The 18431-nt window shown below is 52.2% G+C and overlaps 1 protein-coding gene across 4 annotated transcripts in view; it reads left to right on the plus strand.

Moving 5' to 3' along the window:
- The window catches only part of RPTOR (regulatory associated protein of MTOR complex 1), a 106646-nt gene that overhangs the window by 52617 nt on the left and 35598 nt on the right, over nucleotides 1-18431 (plus strand). For all 4 annotated transcript variants that reach the window (XM_032129424.1, XM_032129423.1, XM_032129427.1 and 1 more), the window contains exons 10-20: nucleotides 519-594; nucleotides 2844-2945; nucleotides 5989-6072; nucleotides 7083-7193; nucleotides 9099-9173; nucleotides 9714-9779; nucleotides 10347-10538; nucleotides 11559-11699; nucleotides 12720-12837; nucleotides 14121-14261; nucleotides 14685-14843. In XM_032129424.1, coding sequence (XP_031985315.1) covers nucleotides 519-594; nucleotides 2844-2945; nucleotides 5989-6072; nucleotides 7083-7193; nucleotides 9099-9173; nucleotides 9714-9779; nucleotides 10347-10538; nucleotides 11559-11699; nucleotides 12720-12837; nucleotides 14121-14261; nucleotides 14685-14843 — 1265 coding nt within the window. The remainder of the gene's footprint in view (nucleotides 1-518; nucleotides 595-2843; nucleotides 2946-5988; nucleotides 6073-7082; nucleotides 7194-9098; nucleotides 9174-9713; nucleotides 9780-10346; nucleotides 10539-11558; nucleotides 11700-12719; nucleotides 12838-14120; nucleotides 14262-14684; nucleotides 14844-18431) is intronic.

An 18431-nucleotide genomic window follows, 5' to 3' on the forward strand; every position in this document is an offset into this window, starting at 1 on the left:
TGCTTTCCAACAGCCTGTTGTTAGAAGCATAAAAAAGTGATTTTATTTTAATCTACTCAAATCTCTTTTCAAATTTTTTGTTTGTTCTTTCTGATAACACTTAAACCCTTTGAGATCTGACCTCGCAGGGCTGCTTTGGGCATTTTTGTAGCAGTATTACTGCTGCTTACCTAAAATTACCGTGACGAGCTCAGCATCTTCTCCGTGTGCTGCTGCAGTGAGTGACCCTCAGAATCCTTTTGTGATCAGAGCAGTTGTCTCTGATCTCTAAACCATTTTCCTTCTGTGTAGTAAAACTTACCTCAAAGGCCCAAATGTGGGTTGACATTCTCCAGTGCTGCAGAAAATTTCTTCAGGTGTTTTTCCCATTCCTCCCTGAAAACAGGGAATATCAAGCACTTCTAAGCCAGTCAGACAACACTGTCCACATTCTTGTGTGGTCAGAATTTCAATTTCCCTTGCTATTCCTTATGGATAACTTGTTAATGCCTTCTCTTTCCTCTCTCCCCTCCCTGCAGGCAAGCCTGGGACCTTGCTGTTGACATTTGCCTTTCCCAGTTACCCACAATTATTGAGGAAGGAACTGCCTTCAGGGTAAGTTGGGGAGTGTCCTCAAACGTGGGCCAGGTTTCATCCATTCTCTGACACCTCAGTTCAGCTCATCAATTCTGCTGGTACAGTTTAAGGGTTTATGTTTTTGAAGAATTGTAAATGTTTGGCACAGGTTGCCTGGAGAAGCTGTGGCTGCCCCATCCCTGGAAGTTGGACACTGGGGCTTGGAGCAGCCTGGGACAGTGGGAGGTGTCCCTGCCATGGCAGGGGTGGCACTGGGTGAGCTTTAAGGTCCCTCCAACCCAAACCAGTGTGGAATTCTGTGATTCTCCCTTAGAGGAACAGACAGAAATCAAGTTCAAACTCTTCCCTGCTGCATGATCCAGCCCACACGAGGAGGTGAGCAGGAAACTGCTGCCAGTAAAAGCAGTGCCTCAGACCTGACTCGGAACATTCCACAGTGCTCAAACCTGACCAGGTGTTGTTACTCAAAAGGTCCCAACATGCAGCACGATTTTTGAAATTAAAGGCCTAAGTGTGAAAATTATCTCCTTATTGGAGTTATTTTCAAATACAAAATAGAGTTTGATGGTATGTCCAGAGAGTTCTCTTAAGCTCAGTGCCGTTAATTGGAGTCACTGGGGGTTTTCTCTGCTTTATTTAATCTCAGAGAGCAGAAAAGTAAAATTTTTAATATATTTACCTTAAATTCCTTTATTCAGAGTAGATTTTTCTTGATACTCCTTTGATATTTCATGAAGTGAAAACTTTAAATAATAATTACTGTATAAGCTCAGGTCCCTGTTCCACCCTGATGTCTCTCTAATTTTCAGTGACATTTTTGCAGTTTATTTGTGCTACCAAACTTCAAAAGTTTTCTGGCTGTAATTGCAGGTTGTCTCCAAAGCCCTGAGTGCAGGAGGAGAACTGTGGGCTCCTGCCAGGCTGGGGGTTGATCAGGATGCCCTGAGGCCTTTATCCTCCCACCCCTTGCCTTCCTCACTCTGTGCTCTGGTTTAGAACATGAAAAATACGTTTTTTCTTCTCCTGGCTTACGTTCATTTTTACTTTCAGTCTCTAACAATATCATTGGAGGCCTTTTTATTAGTGTTAACCCTCAGCTGGGCATTCTCTGTCAAGTGAGCTGAAATTCAGGAGATTTCTGAGTGTTTTGGGGTGGGAAGAGGCACAGACTTACTGGGGATCAGACAGGAGGTCAGCAAAGACGAGTGGTCATTCTCAGCTGGAGATCGATTCAGGGTAGGCTGGGAACAATTTACAAGCTGGTTTTCAAGCCTGACAAATGTGGTTTATTGTGTGTTTTGGCTGGAATGGAGGCAGGTTGAGCCATCAGTGTGCAGCTGGGGCTGGGAGCCAGAGTGCGGCGAGATTCCAGCCTGGTGGGAGGTTGGCTGGTGCTGGCCAGGGAGCAGGGAAGGGAAGGGGAGAAGGGGACAGTCCCTGTGGCCACTGCCAGCCTGTTCCTCCCTGCCTGGCAGGGCTAGGCTGGGTGTCAGGGCTGGGAACACCTGGGTGAGGCACAGGGACCTGCTGGGGGCTGGCAGTGCAGCCTGCCCTGGGTGCAGCCCTGGACAGCCCTCTCAGGGCTGGTGTGTGTCAGCAGCACATCACAAAGCGCTCCTGGATATTCCCAGGGTGTTCTTGCCTGCTCAGACCTGGAAAATCCAATAACCTGGTGGAGAAGGGCCTGGGGGCTCTCAGTGCTCATACAGGGATGGGTTTAGGCTGGTTTTCTCTCCCTCCTCTGTCTCTTCCCTCCCTCCTTCCCCATTGACTTCTCTTTCTCTGGGGATTCCTGCCTGGAAGCCGCTGTGTGCTTTGGTCAGTGCATTCTCACCTCGAGCTTGTACCACGTCCTCAGAGTGATGGATGACATGGGGAATTTATTTTCATTGCTCTTGGATTGTGTCTCTGGACTGGGCAGAGGCAGCTCCGAGTGCTGCCGCGGGAGCGGAATGGCCTCTGCAGAGCAGATAAATCCAGTGCTGCTCCATCTGCTGCTCCTGGGGACAGAGCAGCTTCCCTAAGACCTTTCATGGTCACTTTTCCTGTTTCTCTACTCTTTCCTTCTCCTTTTTTCCTAGCACATTTAAAGGTACATGTGTCTGCTCAGTCTTTGGGAAGTTTTTCTGCATTTAGAAAACCCCAAGCAAACAGGCATCAGTTACAAATCACGGCTTTAGGAAACAGTGAAGTCCATAGGTGTCAAAACTCTTGGCTTCACTCCTTGTTGGTTAACCCATGCCTGCATTCCCACTTTGCTCCTCCAGCACAGCCCCTTCTTCGCCGAGCAGCTCACGGCCTTCCAGGTGTGGCTGACCATGGGCGTGGAGAACCGCAACCCCCCGGAGCAGCTGCCCATCGTCCTGCAGGTGAGTCCTGGGGCTGGGGGTCCCTGTCCGTGCCAGGGGTGTCCCTGTCCATGCCAGGGGTGTCCCTGCCCGTGCCAGGGCTGTCTGTGTATCTCCCTGCCCGTGCCAGGGGTGTTCCTGTCTCTCCCTGCCCATGCCATGTGTCCATGTCTCCCCTGCCTGCTCAGCCTCGAGCTGCCAACCCGATGGCCTTCGGGAGCATAAATTCCATGGGCTTCTCCAGGGTGAACGAGAGCTGGCTCTGTGTTCACCAGACCCATGCCAAAGTGCTTTTCCTGCCCTGTCCCGTGCCTCTGGTTGAGCCAAGCCCCTGCTCTGGTCCATGTCCGTCTCTGCTGCCTCGGGAGTCGCCACCTCTCTCAGAGTAGCACATCTTCATTGTCTCTCTGGCATCTCCTCTGTATCCCAGCTCTGTTAGGCAGAGACTTTTATCTTCCCTGTTTTCAGAAGGGGGAAGTTACTGCAGCGTAAATCGTTTGGAAATGGCTTTTTCATCCGCCTGGTACAGCCTGGGAAGTGTTCCCTTTAATGTGGGGCTGAAGCCTTGCTGCAGGAACACAGAAGCAGCTCTGCAGAGGGGAATGTGGGGTTCTGTGGGCACTGCTCAGGTGAGAGAGAGGTGACGTGTTTAAAGGAGAGGTAAATCCAGGAAAAGCAGAACGCGGCGTTTCAGCCGATGTTTGATGGCAGGGCCAGGACTGCAGCTGTCATCTGTCAACCTGCTCTGGCCTCCCCTCCCCTGGAGTTTGTGCTGACAGAAATACAAACCCTGGCCCAGGTACCTGTGGGCTCTGCTCTACCAGCAGTGCAGTTTAAAGCCTTTCTTTTAAAGGAGTGTGGTCCCAGTCCCTTGTACAGGGATCTGTGAGGTCTGTGACTGACAGCACCATCCATCTCTGCAAGACCAAATTTTAATTTCCTGAGTCTCCCAAGCCTTGAGAGATGAGGTGGATAAGCAGATGTGTGGTTTGTCTCTGTCACTGCAATGGAAGTGGGCAGGATTTGCTCCAGCTCCAACTTTGCTGCTTTCCAATGGGTTGTTTGGCACCAGCAGGCTCTGCAGGAGCGTGACTGCAGTGGAACTGAGAGGTCACCTGGCAAAGGAACCCGTGTTCCTGCCTGGAGCAAAACCGAGCTGGGACAGTGTTGTTACAATTATAGCATATTAACTGTACAGGGGAATAGGATTGGTTGGTGACAGGTCTGAGGATACTTAGAATCCAAGCCCAGCTGATCCAGGCCAGGACGGGAGGGAGTTTCAGACCCGTTTTGGGTGTCTTTTGCTTTGACCCCATGGGAATGCTCAGACCCCAGGCGGAGAAGCCATCAGAGAACAGGCAGCGCACACAGCCTGGCCGGGCCTCGATCCCTGGGGAGGTTCCCTCTCTGTGGGATCTCCTGTGCACTGAGGGCTTGTGGAGATCACTGCAGTCCCTGACTTCACCCTGCCTTTGTGAGGAGCTGCCTGCTAAAATATGGACTGTTACATGTAAATGATCCCCCTGTGTCCTGCTTCATCCCTAATTTGCGTGTGTGGATGTAATTAACTCCCCGTTTTCGGTCTGGGAATGGCGACAGACGAATGCCGGTGACGCAGGGCTGTGTTCGTGGGGTGGCCCACGAGCACTTCCATTATCCACCAGAAGGCCGTGAATTGTGCACTGACCCCCCCATCCCCATCCAGGGCTCTGGAATGTGTGTCATCTTGGGCTCAGGTTACTGTGCAGATCTGCTGGGGAGGTGGGAAAGGGAGATCCTGCGAGACCGAGGGCTTTGTTTGGGCTGGACAATGACAAAAGGCAGCTTTTCAAGTCAGACACAGATTGCTCTGGGGGAATGTCCTGTGGGATGGCAGCAGCGTGGAGCTGGGGTTTGTATCTTCACCCAGACAGCCTTTTCAGTTAGTTCCATTTCTTGACAGAGTTTGGAGTTCCTTGGTTTCTCTGCAGGTTGGAGGGTCCCAGCTGTGCCACGTCTGTGCCTCCTGCCCCTGTTGCTGTCCCAGCCCTGCCCCAGCCTCACTTGCCCTGCTCTCTGCTCCTGCTTTAATCCCAAACAGCTGCCCCTGTTATTCCTGGGCTGGTTTATGGAATAGTCTGGTGCCAACTAGGGCAGGATGACCAAAATCCTTTCTCGTGTGACCTGTCCTGAGATCTGAGCTCTGCTATGCAGAGTGAAACCACAGGAGTAGTTACCACATCCCCCTGCTTTCTTCTGGACTTTTCCTGCACCACCTCAGTATCCAGTACCAGTCATCCAGAGTGTGAGACATGAGCCAAGTAATTTAGTTATTCTTCCATATTAAACATGAAAAATAATCTAATTTCAATATGCAGCATGCAAAAACACTGAGAAGGGGATGGAGTTGGGGAGGTAAATCAAGGAGTCTCTTTCCCTGAGATCCGTGCTGAAGGATGTTCCTCAATTTAAACTGAGGATTAAACGTTGCATTCCAATATCTTACATCTGTTAAAGAGATTAAGAACTGCAAGTCTATCTGTTAATATTTCACACCAGGGTAGGTATAAGCCAGTAAAGCACCACCTCATTAGCGTTGTCAGACTCCATTTTAATGAGATTTTTATTAACGACCAACATGACCTTTTGCTCCCTCTTAAGTCTCTGGTATTGATTTGCCAAGGAAAGCAAAGCCTCTTCTTGTGCTCCTGAGCTGTTGGGAGCAGTGGGAGGCTGGGCTCTTGCTGTCCTTTGGGTCCTGCTGCAGGGACTGTCATGAGCTTAGCTGGGAAAGGCAGCTGGAATCCTTAGGGATTGCTTCCCTGGTGTCGGGAGCAGCTCCACGAAGGAGCGTTCCCAGGGTGTGACCCCTCACTGGCAGAGCTCTCGCACTCAGGGTTTGTCAGTGGCCCTTCCCTGTGCTCTGCAGGCCTGGGGATGTGTTTTCCCTGGACAGTAACCCCCATCCCTCTGCCCTGCAGGCCTGGGGATGTGTTTTCCCTGGACAGTAACCCCCATCCCTCTGCCCTGCAGGCCTGGGGATGTGTTTTCCCTGGACAGTAACCCCCATCCCTCTGCCCTGCAGGTGCTGCTGAGCCAGGTGCACCGGCTGCGAGCTCTGGATCTGCTGGGGAGGTTCCTGGACCTGGGGCCCTGGGCTGTCAGTTTGGTGCGTGGGAGCTGCACGTGGGCTCGAACACTCCCGTTTGTCTCAGCAGGGGTGATGAATACAGCTGGTGAGCTAGGGAAGGGAGGTGGGGAGGATAATCCACAGAGCTGACAGATGACCAGGTTTGTGTGGGAAATGGAGCGAGTGTCCCTACAAGAACAGAGGTTTGTGTTAATCAGATTCATTCCCGTGTTCATTTCCAGTACAGCAAAGAGGAGTTCCTTGGGAACAGTTTATTGTAAAATAATGGAAGGGACAAAGCAGGAGGAAATATCTGGGGCAAGTAAGAAGGTTTGTCATATAAAACAAATAACCAAAAAAGCATATACATTTATTATGTGTTCTTTCAGCTTACTGGCTGCATCATTTTCTTCTCCTCCTTTATTTGTTTGGTGTCTGGATTTTACAAGCTCTTCTGAGCAGGCAGCAGCTGCATTCTGCAGTTTGGAAAGTGGCAGCACAGTGTGGAGCATAAATAAGAATTAAACAGAGGAGCAGTTTAAAGCACTCCCGTAAATGGAGCTGTTTGTTGATAAAAGTGATGAAGATGAGGCATCAGCTGGTCGTGGAGCAGCTCAGTGATGGGGCATTTTAGTGGTTTGCTTTACCTCCCTCCTGGAGTTAATTTCCAGTGGGAAGGCTGGAATTCCTGAACTTTGTGGCGTGTTTACCTGGGAGAGCCAACGGCCCCAGCTGAGGGAAGTGAGGATGTGGAGCATAGAACAGCCCAGGCTGTGAGGAGAGAAAGCTGGTGCTGGATTAACTCAGAGCCTCCATGGACCAAATGAGTCTGAAAGTACCTGGTGACACTCGAGATCAAAATGAGCAAGAGACAAACACACAGGGATCCCCTGTGTACTGGGAACGTGTGAAATTATTTTCTACCAGATTTCTCAGCTGTGTCTGTAAAGCCTGGGCCCTGCTGGGGGGCTGAGCTGCCAGTGGGGGGGCTGCTCACAGGGTTTTGCTCACAGGGTTTTACTGACAGGGATTTGCTCTCTGCCTCCCAGGCCCTCTCCGTTGGCATTTTCCCATACGTGCTGAAGCTCCTCCAGAGCTCAGCCCGGGAGCTGAGACCTCTCCTTGTCTTCATCTGGGCCAAGATCCTGGCAGTGGACAGTGTGAGTATTCCTGCCCCTGCCCGCCTTGTGGGGCTCAGCAGTGTGCTGCCTCAGCCAGGGCTCTGCTTGCTGGGGTTTCAAATAAGTAATTAAGCTGGTAAGTAATTGCAGATAAATTTGTAGAGTCGCATCTCTGACTCAGTGGTTTGTGGGTGCAATTAGTTGAGCACTATAAAATTATTAGGAGAGGTGCACACATTAATTCAGGCACAATTGCAAGTCCATGTAGATGTCTGAACTGCTCTGGATGTCGGATCTTTCCTCTTTGGGGGTTTTTTTTGTACCTCTCCTCCATTTCAGGATGGAGAATAGCACTGAATTTGTGAAGTTTTTCCTGCTGTTGATCCAGCATTGTCAGGTTTAGTTTTATAACAATATTTTCATTAACATCCTAAGAGGATTTGGGAAAGCAAAGAAAATGAAAACTATTCATCTTGGAGCTCTCCTGGAACAGCTCATCTGTGGTGCAGCCGAGGCTGGTGCCTCAGCCCCAGGTGTGTCAGGGGCTCAGGTGTGATTCCCGTGTGGTGTCGTGCCCTCCTCCACTCCAAGAGGGCTCTCACCCCCCTGCCCCTCACACATTCCCTCCCATGCTCTGGCATTGCCTCACTTTGTTTGCAGGCTCTGCTTTACAGCAAAGCACACAAAAATACTCTTCAATGGTGAGTTTGGGTTTCTTTGTGCTGTTTCACTCACTCATTCCAGCAGCACGTGGTGGGAGTGGGAAGGGAGGAGGGGGCAGCTTCCACAGGGCAGTGCCGTGGACACTGCTGAGGGAGGGGACAGGGAGCAGCTCCTTGTAAACAGAGTATTTTCTGTAAGTTCTGAACTGCACACCAAGCCTGCAGCCTGGTTTGGTCGTGTTGTGTTATTATTCACAGTGGAGCTGCTTATTCCGTGAGGAGGAGGTGTCAGTGGTGCTGGATTCCCACGTTGTTCCCAGGATCTCCGTAGGGAGGGTTCAGCTCTGGCTTTGTGGCCATGGCCTCCCTCTGTGGGCCCCAGGGACTGGGCAGCAGAGGCAGCACAGCGAGTGTGGAGCTGGGCAGCCTCCCCTCTGCTGGTGTCCCTGTGCCTGCATTACAGCCGAGGAGTGGTTCTGTGTGAGGAGCACAAAGTGCTGACACCGGGAAGGCAGAGGGGGAGCCTGGAGCGTGCAGTGGCACAGGAGTCGGGGAAGCCTCTCGTAGCTGCAGCCTGGCAGCAATCCAGGCCCTCTGCTCCTGGGTCTGCCAAAACCAGCAGCCTCACTCTCTTCAGCACTAAAATATTCTCTTGCATCTCTGCCTTGCCATCCCCTCCCCTTTCAGCAATTAGTTCCTTCCTTCACCTTCTCCTCCTGATGAAAAATGCATGATCCCGCCTCTGGCAGAGCCGTGTCACAGGGAGCTGGTGCCAAGTCAGGGTTTTCTCCCTTCCATTTTCACTTTCTCCGCGTGTATCCTCTCGGAGTGACCCCAAAACGTCAGCCTGGAGCCTGAGCTGGTGTGTCAGCAAAGCCCTGTGCTTTCCTCTGAGCCCAGCCCAGGATCCTGCCGTGTGCTCCCCAGGGCCTGGGCGAGGCCCCGGAGCTGCTCTGCACTCTGGGCTGGGTGTAGTGGGAGGTGTGAATGTATGGGGAGGTTTAATGTGGCACAGAGATGGCTCCTTTGACTCGTCCCGGCAGCAGGAGCTCCCATTTCCAGCTGCTGTTTGTGGCACTGTGGGGCTGGCAGAGGCTTCCCTGCTCTGTCCCTGTGGGGCTGTTGGGTGGCAGCCCCCAGGAAGGGCTTGAGCTTTATTTGGCTTCTCAAATGAAAACAAGATTGGAGAAAAATGGTTAGGAAACGAAACGTTTGTACATCATTGGAGGAGCAAATGTGTGTGTTGTGGTTCTCATTGTGGTTTTCTTGGTCTCCTTTTCAGTCGTGCCAGGCTGACCTGGTGAAGGACAATGGACACAAGTATTTCCTCTCGGTCCTGGCGGATCCTTACATGCCAGTAAGGACAAGTCGCAATTATTCAGCTCTTTAGCTGCTTCCCTTGTTTTAGCTGATGTGCCGCTGTTCTGGTGCTACGTGGGGCTGCCTCCCCCTCCAGTGGCACCAGTGCTGTACTGGGAGAGTCACTGCTGGGCTGTGTGACAGAGGGAGCCAAACCATCTGAGGCTTTACGAACTCACCTGGAGTTCTGTAAGCAGAGTCCCTGTGAGGGTGGGAGCTGGGGGCTCCAGGATGGCTGCAGGAGCAGGGAATTGCCCCCCAGCTTTGGCAATTCCCTCTGCAGCAGCTGGGTTCCCATAAGGGGTGTTGGGGAGTCTCCCCACAGCAGGGCCAGGCTGGTTGGGAGGATCCTGTGGGCAGCTGGGGAGGAATCTGGGGTGTAACAGGGCTGATGCCAAGAAAGGGAAAAGAAAGCTGGAATTTTCTCATTCTTTTAACATGGCACAGACTGCACTTAGGATAATGCCACGTTCCAGGGTGGGCTGTAGCTGTTCCCTGCCCTGTTCTCTGGGGAACCCTCAGTCTGTGTTGTTTTCAGGCTGAGCACAGGACGATGACAGCGTTCATCCTGGCTGTGATTGTCAACAACTACAACACTGGGCAGGTGAGTCCCAGCAGCCTCTTCCCTTCATCCTCCCCACCTCTCTCTGCCTCGTGCCTTTGCTTTGATAAAGTGTCCTGGCTTGCATTAAAGCCCAAACCTGAACTTGGAAACAGAACTGGGACGTTGGTTTTTGTTATTTCTATGTGGATTAACAGAAGAGTTGGCCTGGAGATATGACAAAGACATTCTGTACCCAGCACCTGGCAGTGGGGGACAAGGACAAGAGTCCCTCCCCAGCCACTGGCAGATTGGGAAGGAAAGAGTTCCTGGTCCCAGCCTGATGGCTGGGAATGGTCTGTGGAATGAGCCATAAACCTTGGGGCTCTGGCAGGTGCCAGGAATGTTTTCAAAGAGGAAAAACCAAGCTTTATGCATCACAAAAAACATTTTAATGCTCAACTACTTAATCAGCTCTAGCTGCCTTTCCCTTCATGCTGCTGGTATTCTGTCTGGAACCACTGAATGATTATTTTCTCTTGGCTTCCTGATTCCTTCAGAAATAGTCTCCTTCTGTGGGGATGAGGTGGGAAGCTGTCATCCCAAACAAAAGCTTGGTTTGTGTTGCAGGAAGCCTGCCTGCAAGGGAACCTGATAGCAATCTGCCTGGAGCAGCTGAATGATCCCCACCCGCTCCTGAGGCAGTGGGTGGCCATTTGTCTGGGGAGGATCTGGCAGAACTTCGACTCAGCCAGGTGGTGTGGAGTGAGAGACAGCGCCCATGAGAAGCTCTACAGCCTCCTCTCAGATCCAATCCCAGAGGTAAAAATCCAGCTCTTTTGGTAAATGCTCCTTGAATTGGCTGAAGGAAAGAAGTTCCTACAAAGCAGGGCCTTCCAGAGCTTTGTGTTTGTGTCTGGTTCAGAGAAGGATCTTGCTGCTTTTTCTTCAAGGTGATGCAAATCAAACAAGCCCTACAAGAGGAACTTCCAAAGAAATGCAGAGGGAGTTCACAGATCCCCAAACCCCTGGGGTCTGGGCACTGCAGTTAGGAAATGCCATGGTTTTTGCTTCCTTGCATATCAGAAATTGTTAAAAATGTGGTCCCAAAACTCACTGTGTGTTGCAAAAAACCCTCTAGTCTTTTTGTTCAAGTATGAAAACCCTTCTCCCCCTGCTCATTGTGAAAATGCATCTTTAACTGGTTGTGTGTTACCTTTGTGACACTCCCAGAAGAGGGGGGACTGTGCTGGGCCTGGCAGTGACTGAGGGAGCCCGTCAGACCCGGTGCACACACCTGGGAGAAGGGAGCTGAGATAAACGGCTCTGATAACGTGCAGAGATTAGAGATGAGATTCCCCTCCACATCCAGTCTCTGTCCTGCATCCTCCTCCTCTCATCCCTGGCCCCATTCTCCCCACTTTCTGAGCAGTGTTTCTGCAGAGGTGAGGTGGCTTTCCAAAGTTTTCCCTGATTTTTCTCCTTTTTTCCGTCATCTACCTTCCTATAAGCCTGTACCTGATGACTGTAGTCAGCACTCCTGTAAGAGATCCACATCCCAGCAGGAGCTGTGTGTACCTTATTCCTGTTAATTAATATTCAAGGCAACAGCGACTGGAAGAGTCACCCGTGGGAAGGTCACTGAGTATTCTGGGACATTAAACATATCCTGCATGTGTGAATGCTTAAAACTCGGTTTGCTGAGGCTGCTGGGGTTGTTGCTCCCCACAGGTTCCCTGCTCACCTGACACAGGAGTTCAGGTTTCCAGAGCTCCCATTTGTGGGGATGAATGAAATCCCCTGGCAGCAGAGGGGAGCACCCAGGGCTGTTTGTGTCCCCAGGTTCGCTGTGCTGCAGTCTTTGCTCTGGGCACCTTTGTGGGCAACTCAGCGGAGCGGACGGACCACTCGACCACCATCGACCACAACGTGGCCATGATGCTGGCCCAGCTCATCAACGATGGCAGCCCCATGGTCCGCAAGGTAGGGGCAGGGCGAGGGGCTGGGTGTGCTCAGGCTCTGCTCTGTGCCTGCCACCGCTGGCCTGAGCCAACAGACTTCCAGGGAGTTTGGTTGTGGAGGGAATGTGAGAGCTCTGGGAAAAGTCTCCCTGCCTTTGGAGCCCCGGGGATGGATCACAGACTGCTCCGGAGCAGCTCTCCAGCTTTGGGAGAGTTACAGTTTTGGATGCACCATCGTACATCAATAGTACATTAAATGGTTTTTGACATTCTGGATTGTTTTTGAGGGCTGTTCTGAAGTGTCCTCATGCTTGTGTTTACTTTACTGGAACATCAACACCCTGGCAGTTGTCACCAGCATGGCAAAGATTCATTTCTGTTGTCTCGTTCCAGCATTTAATCAGTTTAATTCAAGAGAGAGCTGTGTGTCACACTGAATGCTTGGTGAGATTCATAAATCTCTCCTTGGGAGATCATCCCTGCGCAGAGACATCAGCCAAAGCCAGCTCTGTCTCCTGTCTGCTGTTCCTGGGGGCCAGGCAGGAGGTGCCTTCTGGAGGAGCTGAGCTCTGTGCAGGGCTGGGCAGTGCCGGGAGGGTCCGGCTGTGCCACGGGGGCTGAGGGCTCCCAGCCCTGGCACAGCCCCTGCTCTGAGGGAGCCACCCGTGTCCTGGGGGCTGGGGCCAGGTCAGGGCTGGCTGTGACACTGCATCAGCTTGACAACGCTGGGCAGAATCAGTCACAGGACCCCAGGATGGTTTGGGTTGGAAGGGACCTTAAAGCTCATCTCATCCCAACCACTGCTGTCCGTGAGCAGGCTGCTCAAAAGTGGGGGGAAGCCTGTCCAGGTAGGAAAGGCTTGTGGAGAATTAAGTGTGAGATAGAGTCCTCTGGCTTTCTGCAGTTCACCCTTGTGAATTAAGGGAGAATGATCACCCTGGGTGGCCCCCCAGTAATACCAACGATACTGGTCTGTGTTTGCCTTCAGTCCCTTGCTTCTCACCTGTGTAACCTTGAGATGTTTCCTGTGCTCTTTCCCCAGGAGCTGGTGGTGGCCCTGAGTCACCTGGTGGTTCAGTACGAGAGCAATTTCTGCACCGTGGCCTTGCAGTTCATAGAAGAGGAGAAGAATTACCCTCTCCCTTCCCCAGCTGCTCCAGGTGGGGGCTTGGCTTTGGGTGGGCACAAGATGTAGGGCCTGAAAGTACTTGAGAATTATTTAAGGAGTTTTCCCAACACAGTGAGCTTCTTGCTGGTGGGGATTTATTAAAGATCCCTGTTGTGACATGGTGAGTGACAAGGTGGGGAGATCTGGTGTCTGTTCAGCCCTGTGAGGTGTTGCACTGGAAGAAATCCATCCTCCCCTGAGTCTCCACGTAAGCCATGGCTGTAGCTCACCAGGAAACTCCTTCCCCATTCAAAGAGGTTCCCTTCAGCTCAAGGCTGAAGGATATTGGTCAAGGCAGCACGCAGGCTTGTTTTCTTTTTCCCCTCTCAAATCACACCTGAAAGTTCAGTTGGGTCATGTTGACCTGGTGAGAGCTCCAGCACACCATGAGCCAGCCCTGCTGCCGTGAGAGCCAGACAAGGAAGGGAAGAACTCTCTGCTCTGAGCCTGTGGCCCCATCCCTTTTGTTGTGTCTGTGGCTTTATGTGAGCAATGAAATGTCTGTCACTAACCTCACCTTTTCTTCAGATTTAAGCTGCAGTGGAAGTCCTGAAGGATAACAGGACTGTTGCAGAATCTTGGAGACAAGACCACGTGCTGTCTCTGCACAGAGTGGTTTAGTCTCCCTGTTCTCTGAATAACTGAATCATACTGGAAAATGAGCTCCTCCCCATTTGCTGCAGGAAATAAACACTGTGTGCAGTTTATGCAGTGCTTTTCCTTATCCAAAAGAATCCTGAAGCAGGACGCTCTGCTTTGGCCCCCCACCACAGTGCAGCCACTCTGCAGGGGAACAGAGCAGCTCCTCTGAGGCTGTGGGGCTGTGTATGCTCAGGGTGAAATATGACTTGAAATCAGGCCTGAAATTTGGTCAGGAAACCAGAATTTTCACTGCTCCTGATGATGAGGAAATCCAGGAGGAGTCTGACGAGCAGCAGCAGAGAGGAGCCGGCCAATGCTGCCTCAGACTGTCCTGGCACAGGGGCTGGGCAGTGGCCCAGCACCACCTGCAGAGAAGAGTCACCAGAGCCCCTGGGAGGCACTGGCAAGGCTGAGCTCACCTGGCCTTGTTGGATGTCCCAGACTCCCAGCCTGGACAGCAGAGACACGGGGTCCATGCTGGATCCTCTGCTGTACCTTGTTCCCTTTTAGCCTGACAGAGAATTACAAATTCTGTTCACGTTGGTGGTGTTTTAGTTACTTATTTGCTGGGAAATAACCACGGTGCTGTGGCTGGGCTTGGTTACAGCCATAATTGCTCATTTTGCCTCCCAGAGGGCGGGAGCCTGACCCCGGTGCGGGACGGGCCCTGCACGCCACGGCTGCGCTCCGTCAGCTCCTACGGGAACATCCGCGCTGTCACCACGGCCAGGAACCTCAACAAGTCCCTGCAGAACCTCAGCCTCAACGAGGAGTGTAAGAGACACTTCAGAGTTCTTCCATTTTGCATGCCCCTTGTGCCAGCCAGGAAACACCACGTGCAGGACAGCACAGGCTGGAACTGGCACTTCAGCCCAAATTAGCCAGCTCCAAGGGCTTGGATGAGGAGCCCTCTCATAATTAGTTGCAATTTTATGGTCATTAGTATTGATTTTTCTGAGTGTTTGGGGACCAAAAATGTGCCTTCCAGCTTCCAAGCATAAGTGGATTTTTAACTCAGTCTTTTGCCTATTCTGTGTTTAATCATTCAGTATTAAAGAGGGGAATTGTGGCTTTGCCCCCTGGGTAAGGGGTTTCCTTCCCTGAATGTGGCAGGATTTAGAAAAGGGCTGTTATGTCTGGGTGAAAATTGTTCTCTGGCCAGTCCTCCTTCCAGCATCTGCTGTTTTGTCCCGGCAGCTGGAAGCTCTGTTGCATTTTCCCCTGGGAACCTGAGCACGAGCAGCAGTGCCAGCAGCACGCTGGGCAGCCCCGAGAACGAGGAGTACATCCTGTCCTTTGAGACCATCGACAAGATGAGACGAGTCAGCTCCTACTCCTCGCTCAACTCCCTCATAGGTGAGCTCAGCCGCTCCTGCCCTTCCCTGGGACCCCCTCTGGCCTGTGGGGAAGGTTGGGATCCTGGCTCCTGCCTGATCTTACCCCCACAAAAATTTCTCTCGCTGTTGTGTGTGGCTGGGTCACTCCCGTGGAGGGATGGGAGCTGTTGGCTCCAGTTCTAAGCCTCACTACAATCCTGTTAGGAATTCAGGCACAAAAATGTGGGGTGCCACAACAGCTTTGCTTTAAACTACCTGTAGCCTTTTGAACAGTCTGAGCCATTTTGGCACGACATCGCAGGCACATGCAGAAGGACCTGGCTTTTGGAATGGCCTCCTTCCAGGGAAAGCAGCATGCACGGGGAAGGGCTGGGGGAAGTCTCTATATTTCCTCTGTAATCAGTAAATGGGCCATGTTTTCACAAATCAGTGCAAGGAGAATAACTCAGGGAGGAATCGCCTGGGTGATAGAACTGCCTTGACCAAAGAAACATTTTCTCTGCTCTGTTTTCTAGGAGAATTAATGGTGATTTGGCTCTCCCAAGTTGAAAGATTCAGGGATTGTAATTACAGAGCCCCTGTGGCAGTTTAAAATCATGAGTTCATTAGGAACTTGATCAGTTAATTTGCTTTTGATTATCAGTAATGACATTGGATCTTCTGAGGCATGGCAGGGATGTTAGGAAATGTCTCTCCATCTTGAGATAGGACTTGAGTTTTCCCATTCCCACTGGTGGCTGCTTGAAGGCTGGTGTGTGTCTCATAAGAGCTGTGCAGCACAGCTGGAAAAGGCTCTGGAGAGGAGCTGGAGACAGTGAGGGGAACCTTGGAAAGAGAGAGCAGCTCTCCAAGGCCTCCCTCATTCCTGTTCCATCAAAGAGCTCAGACCCAGCTGGAAACGCAGAGCTTAGAGAAGTGTTTAAAATTCATGACTCGCACAGAATGCCATTACCTTCCCATTTGCCTGCTGCAAGCCAGGCTTTTCTCATTCCTTCTGAAGCATCACCATCCTCCAGCCCTGTCTCCTGCTCCCCAAGGAGAGATGCCACCAGCCCCAGCCACCCCCACAGCTCTGCAGCCCAGGTTAACCCCGTTCCTTCACGTCCTGACGTGCCTCAAGCTGCTGCTCCACAGCCAGCGAGGGGAGCTGGGAGAGCCCACCTGGGGCAGAGACTTGTGACTGAAGGAGTGTTGTGCTCTACTCTGGGTCTTCTGAAAGAGGCAATGGGGCTTTGGCTCTGCAGTAACGCCTCTGCTGCGTGTCTGAGACAGCCAGAGCAGTGAAAAGGATGTTTGGGGCACGTGAGGAGACTCCAAGTGAAGCAGAAATCTAGTCTGTGAGAGTGAAGGAGAAATTTTCGGCCACAGTTTGTGTTCTGTGCTCTGCATTCCCTAAGCTGATTCACCGATCACAGAATCCCAGAATGGTTTGGGTTGGGAGGGACCCTGAAGCCCATCCAGTGCCACCCCTGCCATGGGCAGGGTCACCTTCCACTGTCCCAGGTTGCTCCAAGCTCTGTCCAAGCTGGCCTTGGACACTGCCGGGGAGGGGGCAGCCACAACCTGCTGATGCTCAGGTCTTTGTTCCTCTTGGCTGTTTTAGGAACTTGGCATGTGAGGGATTGTTCTGGATCAGTCTCTACTGGCACTGAGGCATCATACAACGTACTTCTTCCAAAAAACTTGAGGAAAACCTCTCCATTCCTCCTTGTCCATTTTACAAACAGTTCCTTGGCTAACTGTGGGCCAAATGTCCCCGTTATTGCTCCCCAAATGCAACAACACACGCTCTCAGCCGAGCTCTGTGTTCTCTGGCAGCTGCTCCTTGGCCAGACAGGCCAGTACCAGGAGAGACATTTATTTCTGGCCCAGTTTTCCAGCTGGCAAGAAGCAGTTTGTGGTTAGTCAACAAAGACATCGTTTTGGAAGGGAAGCTGAGCCTTGCTGCTTTTCCATACAGCCACTCATTAATCTTGGTGTCCTGGAAATGTTCAGTTTTAAGATAGGAAAAGGGATGGGGTTTAGCATACCTCGAGGCTGATTATTCATATCCAAACTGCACGATGAAAGCCTTTGTCCTACAGAGAGCTGCACTGGAAAGATTATCTTAAGGAGTGATCAAAGAAGGAGGAAAATAAGTCTTGGAGCAATGAAATGCTGGGGAATAGTTGTCTTTTCCAGCAGGAGAGGCTGGGGGTGGAGAACTGTTTGCCATTTCCCAGGATCTGCATCAAAGTACCAGTGAGGGCGGAGGTTGCTGCAGTGAGGACGGGGAGAGTAGAGGTGGAGGTGGACAGTGAGGTGCAGGAAACAGAGAGTGTTGGGGCAGGGGAGCCTCCTACTCTCTCCGTGTTTAGATGCACGGAGATAACGAGAAGGAGCCGGTCAGCCAGCAGTGTTTGTGACTGGTAACAGGCACGGCAGCAAGGCACAGGGATTGGGGTGGGTTTGGAAGTGGAAACCTGCTGCACAGGCTGCTCGGAGGGGCTGTCTCCCTGCTGGTGATGCCAGCTCTGGCCCAGGGGTACCTGCTCTGAGGAACTTCCTTCTCATGAGCTGCTTCTGGCTTGTGTGGAAGCACAGAAAGCTCCAGCTCTGCCGCTGGAATTGCTGAGGGGTTGGAGTGAGCCCCTGCAGGGCCCCGGGAGGGGTCAGGTATGCAGGGACTGAGCTGTGCCTGCCGGGACCAGGCTGTCCACCCAGCAGAGCTCAGGGAGCTGTGGGGATTTCGGGTGTCCCCTTCACCCAGGGTCCCTCCTGGGAAGAGGGGGGATTTGTGGGATGCACATTTACGGAGCAGGTGTGGTTGGCACTGATGGGGAGGCAGCTCCCTGAGTCCTCGGGGCTGTTCAGCCTGAAATATTTCAGCTGCATTTCCCTGCAGCCGAAGGCTCCTGTCCCTGTGTGCCTGTCTGAAGGTTTCATTCCCTGTCCCTCCGTGCCCATCCCAGGTTGCAGGCCCTCCCCAGGAGCTGACTCGGGGCCAGGTGAGCAGCAGCCCTGGAGCAGCCATTGGTCTGCTTTTGCTGCCGTGCCGGTGGGAAGTGGAACTGCCCCATCTGTGGAGGTCGGGCCTTGAAATCACTGCAGTGATTTTTACAGGGGATTGGAAAGAAACCCTGTCCCAGCCTGGCAAGTCAAAGTGAATAAATAAAGCCATCAGCAGTCGGGTTTGCATCCACTGAGGCTCTCCCTGGAGCTCAGCCCGTCCTTGGGGCTCGCAGGTGAATTGAGCCCCACGTGTGCAGGGAAAATCAAACTCGGGGCAAAGGCAGGCAATTTATTTTTGACATTCTTAGCAGAGAGGGATCATTTTGTAAACATGAGTCCACACTGCACGGGGCACTGAACTGGCTGGGAGTCGGTGTGACTAATTACAGAGCTGTCTGCTTCGATTAATGCCCGGCCCCTGCTCGGCTCCTGGTTTGCATCTCGGGGACAGTTTGGGCATTGGAGTCCTAAATGTGAAACTGAGCTGCTGCTCCTCCTGCCACCTCTGCTGCCCCCCTTATCCCAGGGAGTGGAGCTCAGGCTCTGACAGGGAGCTGTGTCCGGTGTGTCACTGCTGCGTGACCAGCACTGACAGTGGGGCGGTGGCAGCGGGAAG

The sequence above is a fragment of the Corvus moneduloides genome, chromosome 19 (genome assembly GCF_009650955.1).
Source record: "Corvus moneduloides isolate bCorMon1 chromosome 19, bCorMon1.pri, whole genome shotgun sequence".
Taxonomy (NCBI): domain Eukaryota; kingdom Metazoa; phylum Chordata; class Aves; order Passeriformes; family Corvidae; genus Corvus; species Corvus moneduloides.